At 61.1% G+C, this 26881-nt stretch overlaps 2 protein-coding genes and 1 long non-coding RNA gene across 8 annotated transcripts in view; 1 reads left to right on the forward strand and 2 right to left on the reverse strand.

The window, feature by feature from the left end:
• The window catches only part of TECPR1 (tectonin beta-propeller repeat containing 1), a 28087-nt gene extending 6342 nt beyond the window's left edge, over positions 1–21745 (forward strand). The window contains exons 6-26 of one of the 5 annotated variants that reach the window (XM_061402183.1): positions 581–706; positions 4102–4276; positions 4397–4497; positions 5644–5745; positions 6921–7066; positions 9808–10121; positions 10451–10596; positions 11022–11177; positions 11641–11790; positions 11879–12036; positions 12812–12939; positions 13751–13853; positions 16298–16394; positions 16469–16548; positions 17144–17200; positions 17588–17768; positions 18055–18190; positions 18948–19040; positions 19718–19824; positions 19985–20104; positions 20267–21745. In XM_061402183.1, the coding sequence (XP_061258167.1) occupies positions 581–706; positions 4102–4276; positions 4397–4497; positions 5644–5745; positions 6921–7066; positions 9808–10121; positions 10451–10596; positions 11022–11177; positions 11641–11790; positions 11879–12036; positions 12812–12939; positions 13751–13853; positions 16298–16394; positions 16469–16548; positions 17144–17200; positions 17588–17768; positions 18055–18190; positions 18948–19040; positions 19718–19824; positions 19985–20104; positions 20267–20410 (2820 nt within the window). In that variant the 3' untranslated portion in view covers positions 20411–21745. Of the gene's footprint in view, positions 1–580; positions 707–4101; positions 4277–4396; positions 4498–5643; positions 5746–6920; positions 7067–9807; positions 10122–10450; positions 10597–11021; positions 11178–11640; positions 11791–11878; positions 12037–12811; positions 12940–13750; positions 13854–16297; positions 16395–16468; positions 16549–17143; positions 17201–17587; positions 17769–18054; positions 18191–18918; positions 19651–19717; positions 19825–19984; positions 20105–20266 lie in introns of those variants that run through there. The other 4 variants (XM_061402179.1, XM_061402180.1, XM_061402181.1 and 1 more) reach the window with 4 other exon arrangements.
• Positions 632–18061, reverse strand: LOC133238748 (uncharacterized). 2 transcript variants are annotated; one of them, XR_009733613.1, is made up of 7 exons: positions 17844–18061; positions 17031–17258; positions 7193–7951; positions 6909–7094; positions 6425–6477; positions 5095–5529; positions 632–1709 (listed from the first exon to the last, which is right to left on the reverse strand). It is a non-coding gene; the product is annotated as an uncharacterized LOC133238748 (long non-coding RNA). The 2 variants fall into 2 exon arrangements; XR_009733612.1 differs by having other exon boundaries at positions 6909–7951.
• A 93-nt stretch (positions 21746–21838) lies between the features above and the next one.
• On the reverse strand, positions 21839–25578 carry BHLHA15 (basic helix-loop-helix family member a15). Its single transcript, XM_061402185.1, has 2 exons — positions 25498–25578; positions 21839–24834 (listed from the first exon to the last, which is right to left on the reverse strand). The coding sequence occupies exon 2, from the start codon at positions 24775–24777 to the stop codon at positions 24217–24219; it is 561 nt and encodes a 186-aa protein (XP_061258169.1). The 5' UTR covers positions 24778–24834; positions 25498–25578; the 3' UTR covers positions 21839–24216.
• Positions 25579–26881: the final 1303 nt, after the last annotated feature.

The following is a 26881-nucleotide window of genomic DNA, read 5'->3' on the forward strand; positions in this document are numbered from 1 at the left end:
TACATCTTCCTCCCCCACCCCCCAACCCCACCCCATGCAGGAGCCACTCAGGCCCTTGTATTTTTCCAGTGACCCAGAAAAACCAACCAAGGGGTGTGAGGCCTGGACTGGGGTGCTCGGGGGCCTTGAATGAGAGGAAGGCCTCAGACCCTTGCCCGACCTCTCTGGAGGGCCCATGCCACGAGGTGGGGGCTGCCGGCCCAGCCTGCCTGGCCCCGGGGTGGGAGCAGCCAGGCAGCAGGGCGACGGTCAGGGTCACGGGAGCCCCCACCCCACGGCCGTGTTCTGGGGTTAGCTCCTTCTCTGTGGAAGATGGAGTCACAGCAAAGTGGGGGCCACTGTGAGCCCTTGGGGCCAGCAGCCCAGCCTGGGGCTGGTGGAGGGGAGGACACGGCAGAGGGGCCCTCCGCCCAATGCTGCCCTTCCTGTGAAGTCAGCAGAGCCAGGCTAGAGAACAGAGGGCACGTGCTGAGGGCTGGCGGGCAGCCGGGGTGGGGGCTTGCAGGAGCGGACCAGCGCCGCCCCGGGCCCAGGCGCCCACGGGCACTGAGGCCTCCTGCCTCCCACCCCTTCCATGCAGATCCCTTCGGAGGACGACCCCCAGCAACTGCCTGACCCCTTCAGTGACCTCTCTGTGGGTGGGTGGGAGGTCACAGACGAGCCCGTGGGCCGCCTCTCCGTGTGGGCCGTGACCCTGCAGGGAAAGGTAAGGCCGCGCCCCAGAGCTGCGGGTGGGAGGTGGCGGACCGGGCCGCCCACGGAGCGGGTGGGGGAGAGGCTGCCCCCGCCGGCCTCCCGGGTGGACGAAGGAGGGCGCTCCCTGGGCCCTCTTCATGTCCTGTCCCAGCAGTGGGGGCTGCCTGAGCAGGTGGCATGTTGCTGGGGGCCCCACAGTCCCCCGTCCTGTGACCCTGCTGTCCTGGGGACCCCCTGGGTCCTCGTCCTCCTAGAGGCCTCTGAGCTCCCTGCGTGCCTGGTCCTGGCCTGTCCCTCCTCTGAGCACCTGGAGCCTTGGTTGGCGCCCACCCTGGGCTGGGTTGCATCAGGCTTGGCTCCTCAGAGCAAGGCTAGGCTCCCTTCCCAGTGCCCTGTGGTGCCTCCCACACAGCAGTGTCCAGTATATTAAGGGTGGGTGGGTAGGATGGGTGGATAAGTGGATGGATGCAGAGGGGTGTGGATAGGTGGGTGTGTGTGTATAAATGGATGGATGAATGCATGGATGGGTGGATGAGCAGATGGGTTGGTAGACAGGTATATGGATGAATGGATAGTGGATTACTAGGTGGGTGGGTGGGTGGGTAGATAGATGGGTAGATGGGTGGGTGATGGATGGATGGATGCAAGGCTTTCGGATGGGTGGATAGATGGGTGGATGGGGGCAGGTTTAGAGAGGAGAGGAGCGTCTTCACTCAGGAGCTTGTGATCTAGGAAATGTGATTCAAAGAAACGAAACCCACCCCTGGCGGCAGCAGTGACAGCGACACAGACGGTCCTGGGTGCAGGGATCTAACACTCTGAGTCCTCAGTGCTCTAAACGCAAACTGATCAAAGCTCTCTGGATGGCTCTGGAGCAGTCCCAGAGGGCGTTTATCAGGCCTACCTCCAGGTCCTGCTCGGTCCAGGCCGAGGCCACCCCGTAGTGGCTTTCTCTTAGCCACACTGAAGGGTGCTGGGGAGCTGGACCGGACGCAGCGCCACTGCGGGGCCACCTGGATGCAGAGAGAGGGGAGAACAGGTTTGAGAGCCGTGCCGGGTGTGAGCCAGCACTCCCCTATATCACTCCCGCAGTCCATTAAAGGTGGAACCAGGACCTGGGCTTTGGGCGAAGTTGGGCAGACAGTTGGGTCAAACCCAGCAGGCAGCAGGAGGGGGGCTGCCCAGGACTGGTTCTGCAGTGTGGGGGGCTGTGGATCCAGCCGCTGGTTTAGTCACTGGAGGAGAAGGCGATGGCACCCACTCCAGTACTCTTGTCTGGAAAATCCCATGGACGGAGGAGCCTGGTAGGCTGCAGTCCATGGGGTTGCGAAGAGTCGGACATGACTGAGCGACTTCACTTTCACTTTTCACTTTCATGCATTGGAGGAGGAAATGGCAACCCACTCCAGCGTTCTTGTCTGGAGAATCCCAGGGACGGGGGAGCCTGGTGGGCTGCGGTCTATGGGGTCGCACAGAGTCAGACACGACTGAAGCGACTTAGCAGCAGCAGTAAACTGTCTGAAGAAGCACCCAGCAAAACTTCATGTGCAAATAGGGCCCATTACATGGAACGCATGAGGGCGATGGTGCGAGAGTTATAACCTATGCACTCCAGTGTCCCTTTTCTCCCTTGGAAAATAGTGTTTATACTAAGTCATTGAAAGTGTTTTATTCATTATCATAAGCGAGACCATGTTACATATTTCAAAAATATTATAGTACTGTGCTGAGATAGCATAGAATTTAAAGTTTATAAATAAAATTAATGAGTAATAAATCTCACTAATAAAGAATTTTTAAAGAAAAGTTGAGGTGACAGGGTTGGAAGGCCGTGGACCCCCGCCCTCCAGGACCACAGAGACATGCCGCCCCCTCCAGATGAAATGAGCCACATGGTTTGGGCAATAGAAGCAGGTGGTTCCATCTTAAATATCGGATTATGCTCCCTGTCATCCAGTTAAGGACAGAAAGAACATTTTGTTGTTGTTACTCAGTTGCTAAGTCCTGTCCGACTCTTTGGACCCCATGGACTGCAGCACAGCAGGCTTCCCTGTTTTTCCAGTACCATCTCCCAGTTTGCTCAGCTCCGTGTCCACTGAGTCAGTGATGCCATCTAACCATCTCATCCTCTGTCACGCCCTTCTCTTTTGTCCTTCAGCCTTTCCCGCATCAGGGTCTTTCCCAATGAGGTGGCTCTTCTCATCATGTGACTAAAGTATTGGAGCTTCAGCATCAGTCCTTGCAAAGAACATTTTGAAGTGAAGTGTATTTCTAGTCATATCCAACTCTTTTGTGACCCCATGGACTATAGCCCACCAGGCTCCTCTGTCCATGGAATTTTTAGGCAAGAATACTGGAGTGGGTTGCCAGTTCCTTCTCCAGGGGATCTTCCTGACCCAGGGATTGAACCTAGGTCTCCTGCATTGCAGGCAGATTCTTATACTATCTGAGCCACCAGGGAAGCCCAAAGAACATTTTTGTTGTTGTTCAGTCACTCAGTTGTGTCTGACTCTTTGCAACCCTATGGACTGCAGCACACCAGGCTTCCCTGTCCTTCACCATCTCCTGGGGCTTGCTCAAGCTCATGTCCATTGAGTCAGTGATGCCATCCAACTATCTCTCATCCCCTCCTGCCTTCAATCAGAGTCTTTTCCAATGAGTCGGCTCTTCGCATTAGGTGGCCAAAGTATTGGAGCTTCAGCATCAGTCTTTCTATGAATATTCAGGATTGATTTCTTTTAGGATTGACTGGTTTGATCTCCTTGCAGCTTGAAAAGTGAAAGTGAAGTCGCTCAGTCTTGTCCGACTCTTTGCGACCCCCTGGACTGTAGCCTACCAGGCTCCTCTGTCCATGGGATTTTCCAGGCCATAGTACTGGAGTGGATTGCCATTTCCTTCTCCAGGGGATCTTCCCAACCCAGGGATCGAACCCAGGTCTCCCGCATTGCAGGCAGACGCTTTACCGTCTGAGCCACCAGGGAAGTCCAACGTTCCTAAAAAGGAGGGTTGAAGGTTTTCTTATCTAGCCACCCAGCCCCCTGTTTCTCTTAGAGACAGGTGTGCTGAGAGCATTTGGCCACTAGAGGGCGCAGGACACCCAGGCCAGGGCTGGAGTTCTCACAAGTCAAGCAGGTGACAAAAGAGGTCTGTCCCCTGGGACTGCCAAAATCCACGTGGCGGCGTCGCGTATTCTAGCATAGGCAGGAGACGTCTGATCTGGCTCGAGGCCCTGGATGGCAGCGGGGGCAAGGTGAGGGAGATCTGGATGGTCCCCTCGAGACCCCGGGTCCTCTGGAGACCCCCCCGTTTGGGCTGTGCACAGGCTGATGCAGATACAGCCGAATTCTGGAAGCTGAGCCGGCATGGAGCTCTGGCCTGACCCTGCTGGTATCCCTCGCCTCCCAGGTGTGGTACAGAGAGAACGTCAGCCACCACAACCCCGAAGGCTCGTCGTGGTCCCTGGTGGACACCCCCGGGGAGGCGGTTCAGATCAGCTGTGGGCCCCACGACCTGCTGTGGGTGACACTCTGGGAGGGCCAGGCCTTGGTTCGGGAAGGAATCAACAGGAACAACCCCAAAGGTGGGCGGCTCTGCGTGCTGTGCTGGGAGAGGCGGGTAGGGGGCGCCCGGCTTCAACCCCCCACCCACCCCCGACTCCTAGTGATGGGGGCTGCCTGCACTTCCTCCTGGGGTCGGGTAGGAAGTTCCTGGTCCACAGTGGAGCCGCCCACGTCTGAAAATGGGATCCTGCATGTCTCCACGGGCGTCTGCGTGGTCTGGGCCGTCACTAAGGACCGGAAGGTAAGATGGTCCCTGGGGCTGGGTCTGAGGGTTCAACGTTGACGGTCATGTGGGTTTTTGTCCTTGTGAGTGTGGTCTTAACTCTTCAGGGCTGCCCTAGTGGCCTGGTGGTAAAGAATTCGCCTGCCATTCAGGAGACATGGGTTCGATCCCTGATCCAGGAAGATCCCACATGATGCAGAGCAGCTAAGCTCGTGGGCCACACCTATTGAGCCCTCGAGCTCCAGAGCCCATGCCCTGCAACGAGAGAAGCCACCACATGAGAAGCCCTTGTACCCAAACTATAAATAGCCATGCTCACCACGACCAGAGAAAAGCCAACACGGCAACAGACCCAGCACTGCCAGTAGTTAAAAAGTAAAAAATAAAATTGTACTCTTTAGAACATAGCCGGCATCAGTCGAACCCTGTGCGTTTTTCCGCTGTTGTCGCAGATGATCTCTGAGCTCTTTGGGGACCCCTCCCCCGCCTTGCCTGCACCCCTGTAGCAAGCACAGAATGACTGTCCCTCACCAGGCCACAGCATTCCAAATATCAGAAGCAAACTCGCAGCTAACTGACTGCCTCCCCCTCCTGTCTAGAAGTGCTCATTTTTACCTTATCGGAGGCAAGTCCAGTGAAATAAGCTTATTTTGAGTTGCTTTCACAATCTCTTTTCTTCTTGCTTCCACTATCTCTCATCCCAGGGCATCTTTTCTTTCTTTTTTAAAAGAATCATTTATTTTTTCTGTGTTGGGTCTCGGTTGTTGGGGCTTTCCTCCAGTTGCAGGGAGTGAGGGTTGCCCCCCAGCCGCAGTGCGCAGGCCTCTCACTGAAGGGGCTTCCCTGGTTGCAGAGCCCGGCGCGGTGCGGCTCTAGAGACAGGCTCAGTGGTTGTGGCACTCGGGCCTAGTTGCTCTGCGGCAGGTAGGCCCTCCTGGATCAGGGATCACATCTGTGTCCTGTGCGTTGGCAGGGGGATTCTTCACCGCTGAGCCACCAGGGAGGCCCAAGGGCATCCTTTCTGAATGGTGTGCTGTGCTCATCTGTGGCCTGAACCAAAGGACCAAATTACTCATTTATTCTTCCTGAGACTTTAAAGAAAGAAAAAAAACCCTTCCATTTGAGTGGCACTCCAGGGGGGTGTGTTTATTTCTGATTTCCCAGGTTTGGTTCCGAAGAGGTGTCAACTCTCACAATCCCTGTGGCACCAGCTGGATCGAGATGTTTGGAGAAATGATGATGGTGAACGTGGGCCTGAATGACCAGGTGTGTGTGGTTCTGAGCCGTGGTCGGCGGGGGCAGCCTCAGAGCGGGTGCTCCCTGCTCCCCACTGTCCCTTTCCACTAGGCCTGCTCGTGAGGCCGCTAGGGGAGGGGCCTAGGGCCGGCACACACTGCAAGCCCACGAGGGCAGCTGGGGGGCCGATTCCGGCTGAGCCCCAGAGCAGTGGTCACGAGCACAGATCTGGGCAGGGCGTTCACCCTGGAGACTGGGAAGCGTGCTAAGAGGTATTTGCGCACAGGTAAAGGGCAAAACATTTTCCAACTCTAGCAGCGGTGTCTCGCCAGCATCAGGAGCACCACAAGCATGGTTCCTACAGGGTAGCCTCCTCCTCGTAGACAGAGGTTTGGCTACTTTTAAGACTTGAGGGTGCGGGTGACGCCTTTCCCGTTGCTCTAAAAGCGCTTCCGGGGTGCAGGGGTGGCAGCCTTTCCTATGCCCACTCACCCTCCTCACCCGCCCTGGTGGGCTGGGCACAATGGGCAGGGGCGAGGTGGGCGCTAGCTGGTGCCCACGGGCCTGATCACAGAGGCCATGGGCCATGACCAAGTGACAGAGATGCTATGATCTCCACAGCAAGGTCTCCTGGGGCCACGGCTCTGCCTTCGGGCACCCCCAGAGCCAGGGCCCCTTCTCTGGGCCTCTCAGCTACCCACGTACCCACCTTCCTCAGCGCCCAAAGATAGAGGGCAGGAGGCTTGCTTGGCCATCTTCCCCCTAAAAATGAGATTGGAATCAAGAAGGCTATTTTGCCGCTTCAGAAAGACCAGGAGCATCCTCTGGGTTCACTTGGGGAGCAGCTTCGTTCTCACAAAATGCCACACGGAGGATGGGGACACGGGTGGGAGTCTATCCCCACGCAGCGCCCACCAGCACTGGCACCTCTGTGGACCCTGGTGCCCCAAAGCCCTGAGTCGGCCTGAGGTTGTGGAGCCAGGCAGGGGTCCCTGCTTCCCTAGGACTTGGAGCTGCACCCGCCCCGGCCCCTCTGGCCTCTGCTTCCTGCATCCGAGTCCTGTACTCGGCACACAGCCCCCAGGGCCTTCCCAGGAACACCCCGAGACGTGTCCTAGACCTGGGGTGCTCGCCCCACGCGGTCCCCCCACCCCCCAAAGGAAGGGGGCTCCACACCGCCCACTCAGCAGTACCTCTCTGTGCAGGTCTGGGGCATCGGCTGTGTGGACCGGGCCCTGTACTTCCGTCAGGGCGTCACCCAGAGCGAGCTCAGTGGGAAGACGTGGAAGGTTATCGTTGCCGGCCGGGAGGGCGACCGCTCGCTCTCCGGCAGCTCCTTCAGCCTCCACAGGTGACGCTGACGGGCTTGGCAGGCTGGGCTGGGCGGGCAGGGTAGGAGGAGGCAGGAGGGCGTCAGGCCGGACCCATGGCAACCTGCGGCAGTGGGGCCTCCTCCCCTCCTGGGCCGGGGTCCTACCGGGCCCAAGGGCAAGCGCTGTGCGTGGGAGGCGGGAGTGGGCAGCTTGGCGAGGCCAGGGCGTCCATCCATACGGGGCTTGGGGCTGTCCCGAGTGGGCTGGCTGTTGGTCTCAAAGCCTCAGGGTCTGGGCGAGAAAAGGCTTACTTTCCCGGGATGCTCAGGCCCTGTGTCCGAGGAGAGGAGAGCAGGAAGGAAGGTGAAGGGTCTCTAAGCAGGAGGCGAGGCCTGGGACTGAGCCCAGAACTCCTGGAGGCCTAACTCCCTGGGATCCCCACGCCCAGCCCTCAGAGCTTCCTTTTCGAGGTTCTTTGTTTCTCGCAAGGTCCCAGGTGTGCCCGGCCCTAGCTCTGGGGACCACGCCCTGGGCTCCCTGGGGTTAGAGGGGGAACACGGCCCAGTCCTGCCCGCTGGCCAGGGGAACACTGGCAGGTGACCCAGCGCCTCAGCCGGCACCGCCTCTGCTCTGTGACAGGGGCTGCCCGCGATCCTGTCTGCAGCTTGGGCCCCCTCAGACGCTGGTCTCCACCCTCCGCTCCCCTAGCTCAGCGGTCAGCACTCGGCTGCACCGGCAGCCTAGAGGGGCCAGGACGCCGGCCAGGTGGGGTTTACCTGCGGGTTGCAGCTCTTCAGCCAGTAGTTTTCTAAGTGGTCAGCACATTGGAATCAGCTGAGAACTTCCAAAACCATTGATGCCAGATCTTTGTGACCTTGGGTTTGGCAACGGCTTCTTAAATATGACACCCAAAGCACAAGCAACTAAAGGAAACATAGATAAGTCAGAGTTCATCAACATTAAGAAAATTCTGTGCCTCTAAGGACACTTCTGGAGAAGGAAGTGGCACCCCACTCCAGTACTCTTGCCTGGAAAATCCCATGGACAGAGGAGCCTGGTAGGCTACAGTCTATGGGATTGCAAAGAGTCGGACACGACTGAGCGACTTCACTTCAGGACACTTCAAGAAAATGAAAAAATCGAAAGGATGGGAGAAAATACTGGAAATCATATATTTGACAAGGCTTACTATCTAGAATACATAAAGGGCTCTTGCAACTCAACAACAGATAAAAACAACTGCAAAGGGCCAAGGGGGGACTTCCCTGGAGCTCCCACAGCTAAGGATCTGCCCTGCAATGCCCTTCTTTTCTTGGTTGAGGAACTAGGATCCCACGTGCCACAACTAGAGAGTCCATGAGACACAAAGAAAGATCCCAAAACGAAGATTTCGCGTGCCGCAACCAGTACCCAATGCAGCCAAATACATAAACGTGTATTTTTAACAACAGAGTGTGCATGCCACAATGAGGATCAAAGGTCCCACGCGCCTCAACTAAGGCCCAAGGCACCAAATAAACGAAAAGAAAAAGCAGGGAGGAGAAAGACTTGAACAGATGCTTCTGCATAGTAGGTACGTGAGTGGCCACAAGCAGAGGAAAAGATGCTTGACGTCACGAGGCATGAGGGAAACACAAACAAAACCACATTACAAAGACAAAACGAAACACGTTGGATACCACTTCACACCCACCAGAACAGCTATAATCAAAAACAGAGACAGAATCAGTGTTGTCAGGATGTGGAGAAACCGGCACCCTCCTGCCCTGCACTGCTGGGGGTGTGAACGACGCGGCAGCCACTTTGGAGAACAGCGTGGCAGCTCCTCACGAGGCTAACCACGGAGCTACGACAGGACCCAGCAGTTTCAGCCCCAGAAAGAGGCCCAGAAGAACCGAACAGACGTTTAAGCAAAAGTTTGTTCACGAATATTTATCGCAGCACGGATGAGCTTCCAGGGGTTGCTAGTGGTAAGGAATTCGCCTGCCAATGCAGGAGACGCAGGTTTGATCCCCAGGTCAGGAAGATCCCCTGGAGAAGGAAATGACAACCCACTCCAGTGTTCTCATCTGGAGAATCCCGTGGACAGGGGAGCTTGTTGGGCTAGAGCCCATCGGGTCGCAAAGAGTTGGACACGCCTGAGCGACTGACGCACCCCTTATACTCACAATAGCCAAAATGTGGAAACAACTCAAATGTCTGTCAGTGGAAGAATTGATGGATAAAACAGTGTATCCATACAATGGAATATTATCTAACAATAAGAAGGAATGAAGAGCTGACACCCGCCACAGCACAGATGACCCTTGCCATCATTAAACTAAGCGGCGGTGGTCACAAAAGGCCACAGTCTGACCATGCCATGAGTGTGAAGTGTCAGGGACAGGCGGGTCCATGGAGACTTCGAGCCGGCTAGGGGTAAAAGAGGAGAGTGGAGAGGGCCTCTTTAATGGCTACAGAGTTTACATCCGGGGCGGTGAGGTTCTGGAAGTTGGTTGTGGTTCCACAACACTGCAAATGTACATAATGCCACTGCATTTTATAATTTTAAATGGTACATTTTACATCCCTCAATAAAAAAGCCACAACGCTGCCAGATCTCCACCCAAGATACATTGGTTTGGTTGGTCCGGGTGTGACGCAGAGACCTTTCCAAGTTCCTGGGGTTCCTGCTCCCTGGGGAGAAGGTTTTGGTGTCTGTGGCAAAGAGGCAGTGATTTGCCCAGGGGGTCCCACAGTATGTGTTCAAGGGAGTCACAGGTTGCCCCCTTCCTTCCAGCGCCGGCTGCTTCTTTGGCAACGAAGTGAGGGGCAGTGCTGAGTCCTGTGGTCCCGGCAATACGGATGCCTCCTGGGAGGTCCCCGGCCCTGCCTCCAGCCCAGCTGGGCTGCGTGGGAAGGAGTCCTGGAAGGGGCCCAGCCACGCAACTGCCAACTTTCCGGAGGCCACCGACCTCTCCTCGCTGAGGCTCCTCCCGCTAGGCCTGGAGGAGCCCGACAGCACCGACTGCCACGCACTGTGGGCCTGGGTGTCCGGCGGAGGCTGTGCCGTGGAGGCCCACACCACGCTGAAGTGGTTCACCACCCAGTCGGGTAAGTGCAGCCGCCCAGCGCCGCAGACGGGACCCGGGGGCATCTGGAGCAAGCCTGGCGCCCCCACCGTGCTCAGCCCGTCTTTCTGGAGCCTTCTGCGACCAGTCGGGCAGTCGAAAGGAAGGGCATTGGCCTGGCACCCCTCTCCTCCCCGTCCCAGCAGGGGCGGCTGTCCCAGGCTGACGTGGGGGGACACCAGCTTCCCTACAAGGGTGAATGTCGGCAGGGAGGGCTCACAGGACATTTCACAGAGATGCTAGCCTAGCCTTCCGGAAAGAAAGGGCTGAGGCTGGCCTGGCGCCCTGCACTGAGGTTGTGCTGGCCGGCAGGCCTGTGCCCCTCGGTGCAGACGCTCTCGCTGTCCATCACACCGGCCCAGACGGCCGCCTGGCGGAAGCAGATCTTCCAGCAGCTCACGGAAAGGACCAAGCGGGAGCTGGAGAACTTCCAGCACTACGAGCAAGCGGTGGAGCAGGTGCGCAACGCTCGGGGCACTTCCTCCAGCAGGCATCCATTAAGTGCCTGCTGCACGCCCGCCCCGAGGAGAGTTGTACGCGGCCTCACCATGCTCCCGGCACAGAGGACCTGGCCCCGTCTTGGCTGGTGTGGGTCCCCGCGTTGGGCACAGAACCGCCCGGGGCCTCAGTTTCCCCACCCTGTGCAGAGGGTAGTGGGGTGCTAACCCCCAGACTCACAGAACCTGCTGGCTGGGGGCCTGGCTCCGGGCGGGTGTCTGATGGTGTCACTTCTGTTCTTAGGGTGAAGTGGGGGGGGGCCAGCGCCCCCTGAGGCAACGAAGGGAGCAGGGTGGCCCTGGGGTGCTGGGTGCAGGGCTGGAGTGTTGGGGCCCCCGGGGCCGGCCTGTGACTCCGTACCCCTGTGCTCCCGGCTCTGCCCTAGTCTGTGTGGGTGAAGACCGGGGCCCTGCAGTGGTGGTGTGACTGGAAACCCCACAAGTGGATGGATGTCCACGTGGCCCTGGAGCAGCTCACGGGCCATGACGGGGCTCAGGACAGCATCCTCTTCATCTACTACGTGGTCCATGAGGAGAAGAAGGTGGTGGGGGTGTTGTGGAGGGGCTGGGGAGGTGGGGGGTGTCTGGGGAGGGGCAAGGTACGGGGGGGTGTCTAGGGGAGAATGAGGTGGGGTGTCTAGGGGAGGGGGAGGTACGGGGGGGGTGGTGCCGTGTGTAGGGGAGGGGTCTTCCAGGGAAGGGAGCTGGTGGCCGCATCCCGGGCAGTGGGGGCATAATGTGCCGGCCCTCCAGTTCCAGAGGAGGGAGCAGGTTCTGGAGGCAGAGTCAAACTCCCACCAGGGCTGGGGTTTGAACCAAATCAATCCAGTCCTAAACATCAAAAAGGTCACTCAGGTTTCTGCTCAGGAGCGAGCCCCCACAGTGGCCATGCCTCCCACTGCGCACGGAGCCCCACCGTTCTGGGGCCCCCAAGGCCCTCTGTCCCTGTTCCCCCACGGCGCCGGGCTCCACCCAGGGTCCCGCTGACCCCCGCTCTGCATGCAGTACATCCACGTGTTCCTCAACGAGGTGACGGCGCTGGTCCCCGTGTTCAGTGAGGCCAAGCACTCCTTCGCCCTGTACACCCCCGAGAGAACGCGGCAGAGGTGGCCCGTGCGCCTGGCCGCTGCCACCGAGCAGGACATGAGCGACTGGGTGAGCGGGCGGGGGTCCCTTGGGCGGGGGCAGGGGCCGCCATCTTGGGGCCAGCCCGGTCTCGCTGACCCGCCTGCCCCCTCGCCAGCTCACCCTGCTCAACCTGTCCTGCTGCGAGAGCCGGAGGATGCACGGCCGCCCCTCCCCACAGGCCATCTGGTCCGTCACCTGCAAGGGGGACATCTTTGTGAGCGAGCCCAGTCCGGACCTCGAGGGCCCTGAGCGCCGGCTGCCCTGCGACCAGATGTGGGTGGGCTGCACCCGACTGGGCTGGGGGCTGAGGGCTGGGGCCTGGCCTGACCCCAGATGTGGGTTCCCACCGGCCCGGCCTGTGCGAGGACCCCAAGGGGGCATCAAGAACATGGCAGGGCTTGGGGGTGAAGCAGGTGTGGCCCCCCCCGAGGGGGACAGTGTGAGCAGAGTCCTGGGACACAGGGCTCCGGTCCTGCCGCTGCCCCCCGTCACCCAGAGTGCACGAGGACTGGGGGCACATGGGTGAGGCCGGGGCCCCACACAGGAGGGAGAGGGCATGTCCGCTCGCCCTCTGCTTGTCCGCTCCTGGTGGCCCTGTGTGCCTGGGGCCCAGACGAGCCCCCCTGCTGACAGTGCAGGGCCTCCGCCCTCAGGAGGCGACCTGGGTGGCCACACCCCCCACATCTGGGAGACCATGCCGGCCCATGCGGTGGCTCACTCTGCTCTGCCATGACCCACCCCGACCCGGGGCGTGGGAACTCAGGGTGCTGACCTCAGCTCCCCACAACCGTCCCCGTTACCCACACAGCTCCACGGACAGGGACTCCTGAAGGCCCTGCCCACCGCAGGCCTGACCGGCTCCTGCTCCCGCTCTGGGCCCCCTTAGCTGGTTAATCCCCCTGCGGAAGCCGAGCAGGTTCCCTCGTTCTCAGTCGCGTCCGTCACTGGAGACCAAAGCTGAGTCAAACGGGAGCCGTGGCGGGCCGCGGAGGGAGGGGACGAGGATGGAGAGGCCTGCTGGACATGTCCCCCTCTCCTCACGCTGCAGGTTCTGGCGGCAGATAGGCGGCCACCTGCGGGTGGTGGAAGCCAACAGCCGGGGCGTGGTGTGGGGCATCGGCTACGACCACACGGCCTGGGTCTACACAGGCGGCTACGGCGGAGGCTGCTTCCAAGGTGAAGGCGGGCCCCGCTCCCCCAGGCCCACCCCGCTCTAATCCCTGGCTGGCTTCTCTGCCCCCATGCTGGCGCTTGGCTGATGGGTGACCTTCACCTCTGCCAACCTCCACGTCCCGGGGCCAAAGCACACGGCGCGAGCCCACAAAGGCCTGGCCTCCAACGAGCCTTCCTGGGCACCCATGGCTGAGCCGGAGACCGTGCAGGTTTCAGGAGGACAGCTGCCGGAACCACGGTCTCTCGATTCCCAGGCTTAATTCCAGTCCCTCTCTAGTGGGGGCTGTGCCTTAGGGGGTGACAGCTTGCTGAACCCCCGTGGGCTCCCTGTGTGCCAGAGGCAGGGATAAACGGAGGCAGAAGCAAAGCCTGAAACGGGACACTTCACGCCCTGGCCCACACGCCCCACAGTGAGGGTGGCTAGCCCTTTGGAACCGTGGTCCACTGAGACCGCTGGGACACACGTCTACACGGGCTTAATGGCATCCCTGCTTGTGAGGCAGGAATTCCCTCTGTCCCCGTCTTACAGATGAGAACATGGGGTTTGTGGGGGTCACGTGAGGGGTCCAAGGCACCTCTGTTAGTAAGGCATTGGGGGGGCCCTCACACCTGCCGGGTGCCAGGTAAGTGAGATCGAAGGGGGAAGAGGCTGGGAGGCTGCGGCAGAAGAGTGGCAGGTTCTCCTGCCCCCAGGAAGAGAGAAACCCCAGCCAGCCAGCCCACCAAGCCCTCCCGGGCTGCCCGCTTGCCTACTCTCACCTGGCCGGGAGGGCAGCCGGTGTGGCTTAGGTGTGACCACCTCCTCTCCCCCCAGGCCTGGCCAGCAGCACCAGCAACGTCTTCACACAGTGGGACGTGAAGTGCGTCCACATCTACGAGAACCAGCGCTGGAACCCCGTCACAGGCTACACCAGCAGGTGGGCTACGTGGGCGCCTGCGGAAGCAGGGCCCAGTCGGACAGCCGCGTCCCGAGCAGTGGGAGAGCTGGCGTCCGGCCCCCAGCGTGGAACTAACTGGATCTGACTGGCTGCAGGATGTTTCCATGAATCTTTAAGTATAACACATATTTTAAAAACTCAGTTATGGAGAGCATAACATATATCAAGCTCATGAAATGTGCATATACATACATGCGGTGAGATGTGTCTATCGAAGTACATGTAGACATACATAGACACGGCCACATCTATCACCGTGTGCGTGCTTCACCGTGCTAAGTCGCTTCAGTCGTGTCTGACTCTGCAACCCCATGGACTGTGGCCCGCCAGGCGCCTCTGTCCATGGGATTCTCCAGGCAAGAATACTGGAGTAGGTTGCCGTGCCCTCCTCCAGAGGATCTTCCTGACCCAGGCACTGAACTCACACCTCCTACTCGTGCACTGGCAGGCGGGTTCTTTACCACCAGTGCCATCTGGGAAGCCTGTGTATTACTGACTTATCGGAAATCAAACCCCAACATAATCACTACCAGGGTCAAGAGACAGAACACGGCCACCCCCTCCCCATCCCATCTGGTGCTCTTTGACTTTTTAAAAAAGTTCTGCTTAATGGAAGCTACTGAGGACACTGTAGCCTCCACCAAAAATTATTTTAACTCTCCAGACATGAGGCTTTGGGACAAGAGAGTCAGTGGCACTGTGTCTGGGACAGAAGTGGAGACACTCTAGAAAAGCTAGATCGCATGCCTCTTCTTAGTTCCTGCTCTCTCAGCGTAGAAACATGTTTCTCACACTCTTACTGGGACACGTTCTTTTGCTTGTTTTAGAAAGTAAACAAGTTGCGGTATTTCTCAGCCTTTAAAGCCGTTGCATTGAGTTCCAGCGGCCAGAGCAGTCTTATCTAAGTTCAGCGTTGGGGAGCCTCCGGGGAAGACTTTGCCCTGTGGGTTTCTTCTTTCCACTGGTCCTGGTATAATAAAACTACGAGCGTTCCCTCCTAAGTAGAGAGCTTTCCTGAGTTCTGTGAGTTGTTCTAGTAAATTAGTTGTGGTTAAGTGGATTCAGCTGCCCCATGGCATGCGGAATCTTCCCACAGCAGGGATCAAAGCCCTGTCCTCCGCATTGGCAGGAGGATTCTTAACCACTGGACCATCAAGGAAGTCCTATGTAGATCTTTTAATTTCTTTTTAATAACATTTTGTGATTTTCTACGAGATGAGGGTCTTGATATCTTAAAAATGGTATTTTTATATTTTTATATGGTTCATATTTTTGATACTAGGATAACTGGCACAAACTTTTTAAATTTCCTTGTTTTTTCAAATTGATGAAAAGAACTACGAAGTAACATGAAGAATAAAAACTCTAATCCCACTAACCAGATAGCAGCCACTTGCAGTGTTCTTCTACTTGTCCCTGTATGCCTGCGTTTGCTGGTAGTGGGGGCGGCAAGGGGGACAGTCAGGCACGTAGAGATGGTGGGTGACAGCCTCCCAACTCAATCCCGGAGGGTGGACAGGCTTATCTAACCTCTCCTCAGTCGTGGATGGGTGGACCGTTTGTGACCTTTCATACGGACAGTTTAAAGGGTTTCCTCACATGTAAATATTTGTGTCTCTCTGTTCATCTCAGGATATCAGGGTTTGAGCTCTTCTAAGGCAGCTTATACGCAATGCCTGCATGTGTTCTGGAAACCTCTGCTTCAGCTGTGTGTAGGGTCCACACAGGTGCTGATCTGCCTGCCTCTGCCCTTCTTGCTCACTCGCACCTTGGTCCTTGGGCTCCCCAGGGTCAGAGCCACCTGGGGAGACCATCCGGCACTGTGAGTGCTGGGAGTGTCAGTCAGGCAGTGTTGCTGTAACAGAACCCCACGGGCTAATAGCTTAAACAGTAGACTTCCATCCTCTAGGTTCCAGAGGCCTCGGAGTCTGAGTCAGGTGTCAGCAGGTCTCTTCCCCATGAGGGCTGTGGAGAGGATCTGTTCCAGTCTCCCTCCTGGCTCCAGGGGCCTCAGGCGCTCCCTTGGCTGGTGGCGGCATCACTTAGTCATTACATGGCCTTCTCCTGGTCTTCACATCAGCTTCCTGATTTGGGAAGCTTGGGTCCAAGTCTCCTCTTTCGTAAGGATGCTGTCATAGTGGAGTAGAGCCCACTCAGCAACTGTCTCATCTCAGCCAGGCCTTCTGGAGAGACCCCCTTTCCAAATAAGGTCACGCCCGCAGGACGCGACCACACACGACGCAAGAGAAGGGGGGTGGGGTCCACAGGCCCCAGGCTGGTGGGCTGGCTGTCTGGTGTCTGGAGCTCCTGTTTCTGCCCGCCCCACCCCTCCCCACAGGAGATGCAGGCACCCGGGCGGCGGGCGGTGGCGGTGCTGTGTTCCCCTCTCTCTGGCATCACCTCACCCCTGGTGTCCCGTGCAGGGGTCTGCCCACCGACCGGTACATGTGGAGTGATGCCACGGGCCTGCAGGAGTGCACCAAGGCCAGCACGAAGCCCCCGTCCCTGCAGTGGACCTGGGTGAGCTCCGGGCTGCGGGTGGGGCAGAGGTTGCAGTAGGGGGTCTGCCCACACCGACCCGCCTGTTCCTCCAGGTTTCTGACTGGTTCGTGGATTTCAGCGTCCCTGGCGGCACGGACCCAGAGGGGTGGCAGTACGCCAGTGACTTCCCTGCGTGAGCATCTCTCTCTCTCTGTGGGCAGGGGCCCTCAGGGGGGCTGGGGCCCCGAGTGTCAGGCCTGGCGAAGTCGGGCGAAGCCCCTCCACCCTGCCCAGTGGCGCAGGCCCTTCACGATACACGAGTCGCGTTCAGATGTAGGACGGAGCCGAGAAAGACCGAGCCAGAGCCTGAGCTGAGGCTTCTGAGCAGATGAAGTCCGGCGGGGAGGAGGTTTATCCTGATCTGAGCCTTCCCTTTGACCTCAAGCCCTGAACTTGACGGCTCCCAGAAGAGTGATATGAGGCCTGGGATGGGGAGGGCTCAGAGGCTCAGAGGCCCCTTAGCTAGAAACCACCACCCACCTCCAGGTAGCTGCCACGTCGTGGCCTCAGTGAGGTCCCAGCCCCAGGGAGACCCTGACCCCAGGGAGACCCCCTCCCGAGGGAGGCCTGGGTGGGGCTGGAGGCCCCTGAAGCAGGAGGATGGTGTCCTGTTACCTGCTGCCCCTGCTTAGCTCACACTGAGGCCCCGGGAGAAGGAATGAGCGTGCAGCGTTGCTTTCTAGAAAATGCCACAGAATGGTGCTGACTTCAGCTTCTTCCTCTTGCAGCTCGTACCACAAGTACAAAACCATGAAGGATTTCGTCAGGAGAAGGTGCTGGGCCAGGTGAGAAGGCAGGTAACTGGGGGGTGTGGCCACGCCCCTCCCTGCTCGGCCTCAGTCCCTGTGGAAGAAAAGGGGAATTTACAACTGGGGAGGAGAAAACAGGATCAAAATAAATGTCAGCCCAGGAAGTGCCCCCGGGCTCCCAGGGCTGTTTCTGAAGGGTTTGTTTTCAAGAACAAATAAGAGAAATGTCATTGGCAGGGCCCTGCAGGATCCTGGGGGGTTGGGGGGGGCTGGCTTGGAGTGGTGCCAGGGCAGGGCAGACAGCACAGGAGGGTGGGTCCTCCCAGGGTCAGGGGTCTAGCTGCCCCTTCTGTCCAGAGCAGGTAGCCCTGGGGCTCCCAGCACCACCAGGGTGACAGGGGCTTTGCTCTCTCTGCCGCTCAGAAAGTGCAAGCTGGTGACCACTGGGCCCTGGCTGGAGGTGACCTCCGTGGCCCTCAGAGATGTGTCCATCATCCCCGAGAGCCCAGGCGCCCACGGGAGCGGGTTGAACATCGCGCTCTGGGCCATCAGTGACAAGGGGGACGTGCTGTGCCGTCTGGGTGTGTCCGAGCTCAACCCCGAGGTGGGCACCCGGTGGGGGAAACCAGGATCTGCCCGGCCCGCCAGCCCCCCCTTCAGGGGTCCAGCGGATTCTTACCGAGACACACCTCCGCCGTGGGGTAGGGCTGGGCTTTGGCCTCCCCGGGCCTGCCCAGGAGGGTCCCTGGGTCCGGAAGTGGCCCGAGGTGGTCTAAGGCCAGCGGGCACTTGGAGCTGAGGTCGAGGTTGGCGTGACGAGCCGTCCGCCCTGGGGCCGGGCGGGCGACAGGCAGGACGGAGCAGCCCTGAGCATCCCTCCTTCGCCTCAGGGCTTCTGCTGGATGCACGTGGGCACCGACCAGCCCTTCACCTCCGTCTCCATCGGCGCCTGCTACCAGGTGTGGGCCGTGGCGAGGGACGGCTCCGCCTTCTACCGCAGCTCCGTGTCCCCCTCCAGGCCCAACGGTGAGAGCCCTCGCCTCAGGCGGTCGCCCTGCGCCCGCCGCCGCCGCCGCCGCCGCCATGTTGGGTCGAGCGCCAGGGGGCGGCTACGGCTACTTCCGCTTCCAGAGGAAGCCGGTGGACGGGGCTCCGTTTAATCAACGAGCGTTTACCCGGCATGGGGCCAGGCTGGGCTACCCCCAGAGTCCACACCCCCTCTGCTGGGATGACCCAGGGGTGGTCACCCCGTGACGGGGTTGTCCTTCACCACCCTTGGCCTCCCGCCCCTCAGGGGACCTGCCTGGGCGCCCCCCCGGCCCATCCACAGTGTCGACCTCGACTGCTCTCCAGGAGCAAAGGTCATGCAGGCTTGTTCTTGGCTGGACATCTGGACAGTGTCCGGCACAGGGATTGGTGGGTGGGTGGTGACTGGCTTATCCGTGCCCTCCACCTGGAGCAGTGGGTTCGCATAGCAGCCTATGGCTGGATTTCCACCGCATGCCTGGCCGGGTACCTTCCCGTCCCTGTTAGGGCTAGCAGCCCATCAGAAGCCGCCGCAGCCTCAGGAGGGCCCCGGGCAGACCAGGGCATTGAAGGGACAGCAGGACCCAGGTCAGCTCCCACCAGGCCCTGTCACTGGTGTGGTCCACCCGGTCTGGGGACAGAGGTTGGCTGCACCCGCTCGACCCCGCGAGCTGCAAAGGAGGCCAGGTGTGCCAGGAGCACCTGGGTGACAGGTGTGGTGCTTCCAGGTCCCATCCCAACCCATCTCCCACCGCAGGCGACTGCTGGTACCACATCCCACCTCCTCCCAAACAGAGGTTGAAGCAGGTGTCCGTGGGGCACACCTCGGTGTTCGCCTTGGACGAAAATGGCAAGTGGCTTCTGATCCCCAGGGGTCACCCGGGGAGGGGGTTCCCTGAGCACCCCAATGAGATGAGATCAGACCCTTACCCACCAAAGCCCCAGCATGAGACCTTCATGAGCCCGGTGAGAGCTGCCAGTCTGAGCTTGGCCTCCCTGCAGGCCCTCCCCGGAGTCATGCAGGGTGGGGAGCACCAGCCCCTCCCCAGGTGCTCAGGTCTGCCTGCGCCTCTGGCAGAGAGCACGGCGCCATGGCCCAGGAGCATCTTCTAGATGGTGCCACCCAGGCCTGGGACTCGGAGGTCACCTGCCTGGCCTGGGCCATCCCTGCCCCTTACCCAGGCCACCTCCGAGTGGCTCTGCCCGCGCCCTTTCCTGGCCTGTCATGAGCAAGGCAAGGAGCTGGATCCCAAGGCTCTTATTCCAACCCGAGTCACTGTGTCGTTTAAAGAACTCCTTGTCCTCAGGTTCTCATGCGTGGACAGAGGACAAGGGTGCCAGCTGGGCCAGCACGAGAATGATGTAGCGGGGCACAGGCAGGCCTGGGAGGGCAGGGCTGGCCCAGGCTACAGGCCGATGGAGAGAGAGACCCTGCCTGCCCATCTCTCGGTCAGACCTCCCGGCCTCGCAGACCCTGCAGGGGGGTCCGGACGCTTGGGGTCTCACGCCACTGCGTTTCTCTCCTAGGGAACCTGTGGTACCGCCAGGGGGTCACGCCCAGCCACCCGCAGGGCGACAGCTGGGAGCACGTGTCCAACAACGTGCGCCATGTGTCTGTGGGGCCCCTGGACCAGGTCTGGGGAGATGGGGATGGAGGGTGGATGCTCCCCCTGGGGGCGGGGACTAGGGGGGCTCTGGTTCCCGTTCTGGTCCCTCCCACCCCTGCTGCTGTCCCCATGGACCCTGTGCCACGAGGAGGGGGAGGGAGTGGGCTTCAGCAGATCTCTGTTCCAGGTCTGGGTCATCGCTGACAAAGTCCAGGGGAGCCACAGCCTGAGCCGCGGAACCGTGTGTCGCCGCACGGGCGTGCAGTCCCTGGAGCCCAAGGGGCAGGGCTGGGATTACGGCATCGGGGTGAGCAGGCATCGGGCGGCTGTGCTGGCTGGGGTCTCCAGGCACCCAGGGTTCAGGTGGGGGTGGGCCCTGGGCAGAGCCCCTCAAGGGTCCGACCTGGAGGGAAGGTCTCTGCCCTTTGACCTCCTCGTGGCCCTGGGTGACTCTGTTCTCTTCTCCCAGGGGGGCTGGGATCACCTCTCCATCCGGGCCAGTGCCACCAGGGCCCCCAGGAGTTCATCCCAGAAGCCAGCCAGCAAGCAGAATGGGCAGCCCCCGAGCGTGGCCGGTGGCCCGTGGCAGACCCCCGGCCCCGTCTGCTGCTGAGGCCGCCTCCCCTCACTGGGAGCAGCCGTGGCACTGGGCGCCAAAGACCAACGTTGATGTGAAACTTCTGTCGGAGCCGTGCTCACGCAGAACACCCTGAAACGTGGATCTGGGGGGTGGCGTCACCAGGCCCAGACTCTAGAGTCCATGCAGAGAACTTGGCCTGAGGTCACGGCCGTCTCAGAGGCTCTGAAACAGCCCAGAAATGTGAAGCTCTGTGGACGCTGCGTGTCCCCGGCCGTGGGGAGAACGTGGGGTGGGGGGCCCCCTTGCCTTGGCCTCAACTGCCTGCCCCCTGCCCCTCTGCCTCCTGCCTTTCGCCGCGGGAGCCTGGAGCCTTTCAGGAACACTGCCCCAGGGAAGAGGACCCAGGGAGCCCCCTCGGCCCTGGATGGCCCCAGATGGCATCGGGACTCTCCTCCTCCCCCAGGAAAAACGGCACCGGGGCTCAGGATGGTTTTGCCTGGGCCCGGTCAGTTCTCAGAACAGGGCTCGCAAATAGGACTTCATTTCCTAAGTTAAGGAAGGGGTTGGAAATAAATGCTGGGGAGGGGTGTCGTCTTCACAGGGTGGACGGAGGACCGCCGGCCTGCTGTTCAGTTGCAAGGTCAGCATCCCCGGCCCTCAGTCAACCCTTTCCCAGGCGTGGTTGGGGGCCGGGGGGGCTCCTCTCACGGCAGATCCTGTTGCAGGGGGTGGGGTGGGTAGAGACCACTGGCCCGCGAGAGGAGCCTGGAGACGGCAGGCCTGAGCCCAGTCCTAGGGAGGCATCCCCCCACCCCACCCACAAGAGACCCCACTCCCAGTGTACAGCTGCTTTTTACCAGAAAAACGGTGCACTTGAAGCCTCAAGTTGGCCTCCCACAACCAGGTGATTTGATTCGTCCGAACCCATGTCCCATCTCTGCTCATTTTGAGACCCTGACGAGCCGACTCCGCTGGCCGCCCCGGGAGGCCCGCCGGGAGGGCTCAGCTGTGCGCTGTTTGCCTCGTGTTTGCTGCCCAGAAGCTGACTCTGAGGAGGTGTCCCTTGGGTGCCCCCAGGGGGCACTGGAGGACAGCTGGCGGCCACTGCTGGGTCGCCTCAAAGTGGGCCCAGGAGGCGGGAGTTGGGGGGCAGCACAGGGAAAGCTCGTGAAGGGTCGGCGCCCTCTTATCTGTTTACACTCAAGTTGTCAAGTCTCTCTAAGTGGGCATTACGGCTGCTTCTACAGTGGCCCTGTTGCTCTGCTGTGAATTGCTGGTTCTCCAGGGCGCCCATTCCGCCCCAGCTCAGCATCACTGAACCATCTTGATTCCTTGGATGCTTTATTCAATAAAAACTTAATGCCAGAATGTCAAGGACATGATAATTTTTTTTTTTTTTAACTGCTACCACTATGATTAAAACAGCTCCCCACCCACTCGAGCATGGGGCAAAAGCACCAATCACCCCATGGGACCTTTTATTTTGGTTTCATTAGTATCTGAAGAGGCCATTAAGAAACATGAAAGCAAACTGGGCTCATTTAAGAAACATTTCCACCATAATTACAGCGGGGGCACTGGCCGTGCAGTTCCAGGTAGGTTTTCCCCACAGGCAAGCCGCAGTTCCGGATTCCCTGCGCCCCCGAGCTCACGCAGGTCTAGTCTGCCTGCGGGTCTGTGGCCCCAGGTGCCGGCCCCGGGCTCAGGACGCGGGAGTCTCCGACTTCAGGAAACACACAGCCTGGGAAGGCCAGGCCGGGCGTCCTCACAGGTTCAGCCTGGGCTGGGAGTCTAAGTCGAGGGTCGACGGAGCAGACCCGGCAGCAGGCTCAGCCAGCCCCCTCCCCATATTCAACAGTCCGAATCTGAACCGGGACCTTCCGGGCCCCTTCGTGACATGGGCACAGGGCAGGCAGGTGCACTCCGGCCTCAGAGGAGACGACAGGGCCCTGGAGACCCTCTGGGAAGCAGGTGCCAGTTTGGGACAGACAGAGTCACAAAGGCTCTTGTCCTGCAAGGTGGTGACCCACAGACCCCCGGTCACCAGGCATGACCTCCTGGATGGAGCCTCTGCTGGGCCACCCCCACCCCGTGCTTTTGGCTCAGTCTTTGGCTCATTCACCAAGTTCAGGGACCAGCTGAGCCTGACTTGGCCTCCTCAGCCAGAAAAGAGCCTCCAGGCTTGTGTGTCTTCCCGTCCCGTGTTCCAGTCAGCGCTGCCGCCCACAGCAGGGGCACAGGGGCCCCATCTGTCCCCATCTCGGAGTCGCCCTCAACGTCAGCGCCCACTGGTGGACCCCAACCACTGACCTTCCTGAGTGGCCTCCCCTGGGGGACAAGCCAGGTGCACCTGGGGTCCATCCTCACCTGTGCTGAAGGTAGGCTGGGGCGAGGGGCTGGGACCGGACCAGGCCTCCCCGGGCGGGCCTTCCAGAGGGCCTGGCCCTGGGGCCTGGCGGTGGCCGGCGGGGGGCGGGTGTCCGGCTGGTGGATGACCTGGAGAGTTGGAACTGAAGCCCCTAATGGCTGTTTCCAGGGGCACCACCTGCTGCCCTTGATGCAGCCAGGGCTGATGCCAAGACAGGCAGGACGTGAAGCGGCTGGCGTCCAGACAGTCAGGGCTGGGAGGCTTATCCCGTCCATCGGGGAGGGGTCCTGGGCTGTGACCACCACCCCCCTCCGCCCGCCGGCCGGGCTCAGCCCCTACCCGCAGTGCCCACAAGGGGCCTGGCCCCCGGGGGCTCTAGGCCCGCTCCAGCCTTTCTGTAGCCCCTGTGGCTGGGGCGCCCGCCTGAGGGCCGCCCCATCCCCTCCCCAGGCTGGCCCTGGGCAACTGGACAGGGGAGACGAGCTGCCAGGGCTGAGAGCAGAGTCACCCAGCCCGTCAGGGCCGGTGGGGTGGGAATGCCACAGGAGGAAGTGTGGCCTGAGGCGGCGGAGACCTGCCAGGCCACCCAGGCCCACCTTTGAGGAGCACCCGGTGGGGGAGGGGAGCCCCCGCGGCCCCACACGGGCCCCCGAGAGCAGCCAGGACCCAGGAACATCCTGAAGTCTGTCAGACCACCGTCTGCCCAGACCCCTGTCTGCCACGGACAGGACCACAGATTCGACAACAAGCGGCAGACCTGGGGGGACCCTGAGGGAGGCGGGGGACAGACCCTCCATCTGCAGGGGTAGACCCGCGACCGCTCCAGGGAAACCAGGCCTGAGCAGCCTCTGTCTCTGCTCTCCCACCCGGTCCTGTCTCCAGAGCCCTCAACACCCCGCCGCTGGCCGCAGACTTTCCACAGTCAGGAGCCCCCACCCGGCAGGAGGGAGCAGAGACCCCCGGCCCTCTAGCTGGACAAGCTCCCTTTAGAATCAGCAGGAAGAAATCTGAAGGGCTTCCACCTGACAGATGCTGAACTGGAGGCTCTGAGCACCTCCGCTCAGCCCTACTCCCCTCTAGGTCTTGCGCTGTGTTTGCTCTGCGCCTCAGTTTACCCAGAACGTGGAGGCTGCGGTGTGGGTCGGGGGAATCCTCCTCCCTGGGCCCGGGTCTCAGCAGTAACAGGGGAACTTACCCAAGCAACCCTGTACATGGAATTTCCCCTCGCCTGGGGAGAGGGTGGGAGTGATGAGAATTCAGTGACCAAGGCCGGCCCGCTCCTGCCTACTCGATGAAAAAGCAGGTCCTGGGACCTGGAGGAGCTTTGGGCCTCGAGCTGTCCAGAGCGGCGGCCTGGACCAGACCACGATTCACCCGGCCTTGTCCTGGGGGGCCGGCGCGGGTCCAGGGAGGCGCTAAGCATCCGGGACCCCAAGCCCGGGGCACGGAGGGCCCAGGCCCCGGCAGTGCGCTAGGAGCCCTCGCGGAAGCTGTGGATCTGGGTGGAGTATTTCTGCAGGTGACCCTCAGGCGGGGCCTCGGCGGCCACAAGCGTGCCCCCGGCAGCCTGCTGCTGCTGCTGATAGTGCTGGTAGAGCTTGGGACCCGGCCCGTCCAGGCCAGGGAGGCGGCCGCTGGACATGGTCAGGATGGTGGCGGTCAGCGACTTGATGTAGTTCTTGGCCAGTGTGAGGGTCTCGATCTTGGAGAGCTTCTTATCAGCACGCACGTGTGGGATGACCTCGCGCAGCGCCTGGAAGGCGTTGTTCAGCTTGTGCATGCGCTGTCGCTCCCGCTCGTTGCTCTCCAGCCGCCGCTGGACGCTGCTTTCCCGCCGGCCCCCCGGCCCTGGCCGCCGGCGCCCGCCCTCCGCCCGCGCCCCCTGCGCCCGCGCCGTCCGGCTCCGCAGAGCCTTGGTCGCGTCCGGCCCTCCTGAGCCCGGCGGTGGCCTGTCGGGCGTCTGCTCCCCTGGGGTGGCTTCTGGGTCTTGTGGAGGTGCCCGGCGCCGGGGTGGCCGGCTCTTGGTCTTCATGGCTCCAGACTGGTTGTCCTGCAGGCGGTGGCTCTCTGAGGGAGCGGGCCTTTGGAGCTGAAATCCAGAACACAGGCCACGCCGCAGTCACTCAGCAGGCCAAGGGACATTCAGGGCAGCTGTCCCCAGTGGCAGCTGACCGACCACTCATTGCACAGTGACCCCTGAGTCCTTCCCATTCACCTCGCGGCGCTGAGATGACCCCACCCCCACCCCGGGCCCCGCTAGACCTCACGTTGACCCCTCAGGCGTTTTCCTGATCTGGTGGGTGATACGCTTTGCCCCTGGGCCTTTCTCTGGCCCCGTGACCCTCATTGCCGCCTGAGGGCCTACTGAGCTTAGGTGGCCGGTTGACACTCTGCTGAGACCACCCAGAGGTGCGGCCCCTCCGCCAGAGGCTACGCTGCCTCCTGCTTGCCCGGATGGCCAGGCAGCAGCTCGGCCCCACCACGCTCGCCGTCCTGCCCCCAAGACGTCACACACACAGGGACACTGGTGCCAGAATGGCTGTGGACCTGAGGCAGCTGTCAGGAGGTCAGAGGTGGCCAGAGCCCGCAGCAGTCCCCAGGCCCACCACGGGGATGGACGGCCGCGGCCCCGGGGGGTGGGGGGGCTGCAGACCCGAACCCCCGACCCAGGTTTTCCCCTCCAGTTGCCACCCCGGGTCCTGCCCCAGGGTCCTCTCCCCGCCGCCCCACCCGCACCCCCACCCCCCGTTACCTGGGGATCCGCGGCCGCAGGCGCTGGGGCTGCCCACGGGGGACAAGGACACGTCGCTTTAGGCGACCCGGGCGGGGCGGCGGCCGCATGTAAATGAGCCCGCGGGGCGGGCGCGGGGCGGGGCCGGAGTCCGTGCGTCCCGCCCGGCTGCGGGGGCGGGGGCGCACCTGCGGGCGGAGAACCGGTGGTCCGGCCGGGCCCGGAGGAGCTTTGGCCCCCGCAGCCCGGCCCGCGGGTCGGATGGGAGCACCGAGGCCTCGCCGCGAGCCCGCCGGTCCGGAGGGGGAGCACCCGGCCGTGGGGTTGTGAGCCAAAGTCAAACTCGTGGAGCAGCCGTTTGGCAGTAATGCTAGGGTCCCCAACTGGCCGCGGCCGCCACCCTGATAGAACAGCAGCCCGGACGCCCCCGCACCCTCACCCCACGTTTTGGAAGGACCCCTGCGGCACCCCGGGCTGCGGGCCCGCCCGCCAAGCCCGCGGCGCCGGCCCAGGTGCGAGGGGGCGGAGGCTGCCGGAGGCACCTGCTCCGCCGCCGGTGGGCGGATCACCGGGCAACAACTGATCAGCGGTCTTCCTTCGGAGGTCTCCGGGGCGCGGCCGCTTGAGCTCAAAACTGGCTGCCACCTACCTGCTCTGCTTAATCGCCCTTGGCCTCAGCTTCCTCACCTTTGGCAGCACTAAACGGTGTTAACGGCAGCAACCGCTCAGGGGTTCCTGGGGGCTGAAGGGAGGCAGCCGGAGGGCAGGTGGTACCCCACGGTGGCACACACCAAGGGCTACCACCCCCTCCCGGACTCGGGCCCTGCAGGCCCAGGGTGGGCGCTGTCTCCGCACCTCGGGGACAGGGTCCCTTGCTGCCCGCCTTGGGCTCTCCAAATGGGGGTTCACAGGTCTCTTCCATCTACCTGCCCAGGGCCACTCCGCAGTTGGTGTAACCTGAACCAACAGGGGGCCAGACCCCTGTTTTGGTACAAGGAGGCTGACTTCCCGGCTGGTGGCAGCTGGGACCAGGACATTAAGGAGGGGCCACTCAGGGCACAGAAAGGCTGGGTTTGAGCTGATTAGCCGCTAGGCTTATTAGAGCTCCATAGAGGCTGGATCTCCGAAATTAAAATGCTTCTGAAGTTCATCTGTAATTCAAACACCTTGAATTACAGACACACTTTATAGCAATGCAAACACTACCCACCAGCCCCCCGGTGACTATACAAATCCTTGCTCTCGGGAGGGTGGAAGGGGCTGGGTTTAGGTATGGCACAGCAGAGGGCATCCCATCTCTAGGGACTAGGGCAGCAACGGACCCAGGGCTTCAGGCTCCCAGCATCCTCTGGGGCAGGGCCAGGCCACCCACCTCGGGCCTCACACAGTAGAACACAGAATCAGT

The sequence above is a fragment of the Bos javanicus genome, chromosome 25 (genome assembly GCF_032452875.1).
Source record: "Bos javanicus breed banteng chromosome 25, ARS-OSU_banteng_1.0, whole genome shotgun sequence".
NCBI classification, from domain to species: domain Eukaryota; kingdom Metazoa; phylum Chordata; class Mammalia; order Artiodactyla; family Bovidae; genus Bos; species Bos javanicus.